Here is a 3085-nt window from a genome sequence, read left to right as displayed (position 1 = left end):
TTTTATGCTAAAATGGTGCTGAAAAGCCAAATCTGCTGTCAGAATCAACCTGCTGCAAGCCACGTTTGAGAAAGATGCAAAAATTCGTTTGCAACAGGCAAAAATCAATTTTTTTCAAGAACGAGTGGGCGAATCGCATTTCCGTTGCCATATTCGGCTTTTTGAGTCAATTTCTTTTCAATCAATTGTCAATCTTTTCAACATTAGCCTCTCTAGAAAGTTTGTGACGAATTGAATAAGACCGAAGAAAGGCGACGGCATTTATAGATTAACTAGGCAATGCCCGCAACAATTGCAACGACTTTAAAACAGCTAACTAAGCGGATTTACCAATAGATTTAATAAAAACCGAAAAAATCGTGATGACTCACCTCGGCATAGGTGCCCTCCTTTTGGGGCACCACAAAGTGGATGCCCCCCTGGGGCTGCTCCAGCGAGAACTCGATGCCGACGCGCAGCGCCGTGCCCTCGGCCACCAGATGCACAGCCTCGGGCGGAATGGTGATCACTAATTCGCCCGCGCTGCTGTCCGGGTCGGTCTTGAGGGCCGCAGTCAGATGATACTGCGAGAACTGCTCGAGGCTGCGCCTAAAAGCGCCAAACATCCATTCCAGCCCTGCGCCCCTGCCCGCAAAACTCACGTGTCATTGTCGCTCTGGCACACATCCAGAAAGGGGTCAAAGTACTGGAAATGCGCCTCGTACTGGTCATTCAGCAGCACCTTGTAGACCCGGCACTGTTTGGCGTTGATTTTGATCACACGCAGCGTGTCCCGGATCGGGACGACCGTCAGCTCCGCAAACCCCTAAAACACGCTCACTTCCATCACCTGCCACTAACGGCAAAAACCCACTCACTATAATGCTCTTCCGCTCGAAACTGATCCCGGTGAGGCTCAGAATCTGATGGGCTGAAACAGGGGGCGCATTAGCCGACCATTAGGGGGGCCGAAACAATAAGGTTACCTACCTAGCTTGAAGGGCCGCACAGTGTCCCCCGTTTTGGGCTGCTTCATTTTCAAGGGCCTGTGGCCTGCTTCAAGGGCACTGCCCGCAATCCGGAACCCTATTTTGGGGGCTTATTTGGCAAATTCGTCGGCTTGTTTTCCTCATCGGCCAAAACACAAAACAATATGGCGGCGACAGATCGCAGAGGTTACTCTGTGAAGGCGGCCGCTGATCGGTTGACAGCTGAAGGTGCTGCGCACTGCACACGGCGACAACGCTGCCTAGAGGCCCTAAATCGTCGAGAATTTCCTTGTATTAATTAATTTTCGGGAATAGAAAAACCGCACAATTTGTAATTAAAATATATTAAGTGACTTGGCGGACAGGGCGAGTACAGCGACAGCCTAAAAGTACTTAAAACCCTACCGGATAATTGACTAAGTACGCCACAAATGCCCGGTTTCGCACAAGTATGTAAACTCGATATAAAAACATTGGGGGAAATATTTAAAACTAACATATAAAAAAACTAACTCTACGGTTCAGATCTGGAGCAACTGAGTAGGGGAGTTTCGGGGGGTTTTGGGGGTCAATTTTAACGTTTTTCCGCGCAAAACTAGTGCAAAATGTCGCGGAGTTTGGAAAAATTTTAACCAAAAGTAAAGTTTCAAGTTTATCAAAAACCGGCGAACGAATCAAAATTCCCACCGCAGATTCGGGTTTCTGAGTGAATTTCAGCTGAAAACGAGTACAAAGTCGATAGGGCCGGAAAGAACTCCGGAAGTTGAAAGTGAAGTTCCCCCTACATAACCGCAAAATTAGAAAGTTTTAGCCGAAGTCACACGAAAGTTGCGAGCAGTTGAACGCTCAAGTGGACAATTGGCGCTTTTCTCACTGCCCGGTATTAATTTTTTAAAACCCTTTTCGCCTTGGAAAATGGACGAAAACTTTCGGAAGTTCAAAGTGAAGTTTCCACTACACAAACGCAAATTTTGACAATTCTGGCCAAAGCGGTTTGGGAGTTGTGCGCACTTAAACGCTAAAATGCGCAATCGTCAGTTCTCCCAGTTTCGGGAGTTGCACTTTTTTCAAAACTCTTCCTGCATTTGAAGCTGGATGGAAGTTACCGGAAGTTGAAAGTGAAGTTTCCACTTCACAACCGTAAAATTTAAAAGTTCCAGTCGAAGTCTCTTGGAAGTTGTGAGCAGTTGAACGGTCAAGTACACAATCGGCGATCCCGCGGTCCGAAATTGAAAATTTTCAAAACTCTTTCAGACGTGGCAGTTGGAAGAACATTTCCGGAAGTTCAAAGTGAAGTTTTCACTATACAAAAGCAAATTTTGACAATTTTGGCCAAAGCGGTTTGGGAGTTGTGCGCACTTAAACGCTAAAATGTGCAATAGTCACTTCTCCCAGTTTCGGGAGTTGCACTTTTTTCAAAACTCTTCCTGCATTTGAAGCTGTATGAGAGTTACCGGAAGTTGAAAGTGAAGTTTCCACTTCACAATGGTAAAATTTAAAAGTTCCAGTCGAAGTCGCTTGGAAGTTGTGAGCAGTTGAACGGTGAACTACACAATCGGCGCTTCTCCCGCGGTCCGACATTGAAAATTTTCAAAACTCTTGCAGACGTGGCAGTTGGAAGAAAATTTCCGGAAGTTGAAACTGAAGTTTCCACTACACAAACGCGAATTCTGACAATTCTGGATCCAGCGGTTTGGGAGTTGTGCGCACTTAAACGCTAAAATGCGCAATAGTCACTTCTCCCAGTTTCGGGAGTTGCACTTTTTTCAAAACTCTTCCTGCCTTTGAAGCTGGATGGGAGTTACCGGAAGTTGAAAGTGAAGTTTCCACTTCACAATGGTAAAATTTAAAAGTTCCAGTCAAAGTCGCTTGGAAGTTGTGGGCAGTTGAACGGTCAAGTACACAATCGGCGCTTCTCCCTCGGTCCGACATTGAAAATTTTCAAAACTCTTGCAGACGTGGCAGTTGGAAGAAAATTCCCGGAAGTTGAAAGTGAAGTTTCCACTACACAAAGGCGAATTCTGACAATTCTGGCTCAAGCGGTTTGGAAGTTGTGCGCACTTAAACGCTAAAATGCGCAATAGTCACTTTTCCCAGTTTCGGGAGTTGCACTTTTT

At 45.9% G+C, this 3085-nt stretch overlaps 1 protein-coding gene across 1 annotated transcript; it reads right to left on the bottom strand.

The window, feature by feature from the left end:
• Nucleotides 1-317: 317 nt before the first annotated feature.
• Nucleotides 318-1261, bottom strand: LOC125503133 (transcription initiation factor TFIID subunit 2-like). Its single transcript, XM_048663108.1, has 4 exons — nt 970-1261; nt 858-910; nt 642-805; nt 318-588 (listed from the first exon to the last, which is right to left on the bottom strand). The coding sequence occupies exons 1-4, from the start codon at nt 1013-1015 to the stop codon at nt 339-341; spliced, it is 513 nt and encodes a 170-aa protein (XP_048519065.1). The 5' UTR covers nt 1016-1261; the 3' UTR covers nt 318-338.
• Nucleotides 1262-3085: the final 1824 nt, after the last annotated feature.

This window comes from Dendroctonus ponderosae, unplaced genomic scaffold (assembly GCF_020466585.1).
Source record: "Dendroctonus ponderosae isolate FM_Combo_2020 unplaced genomic scaffold, Dpon_F_20191213v2 Dpon_F_20191213_12, whole genome shotgun sequence".
Taxonomy (NCBI): Eukaryota; Metazoa; Arthropoda; class Insecta; order Coleoptera; family Curculionidae; genus Dendroctonus; species Dendroctonus ponderosae.
This window is presented reverse-complemented; position numbering and strand designations above follow the sequence as displayed.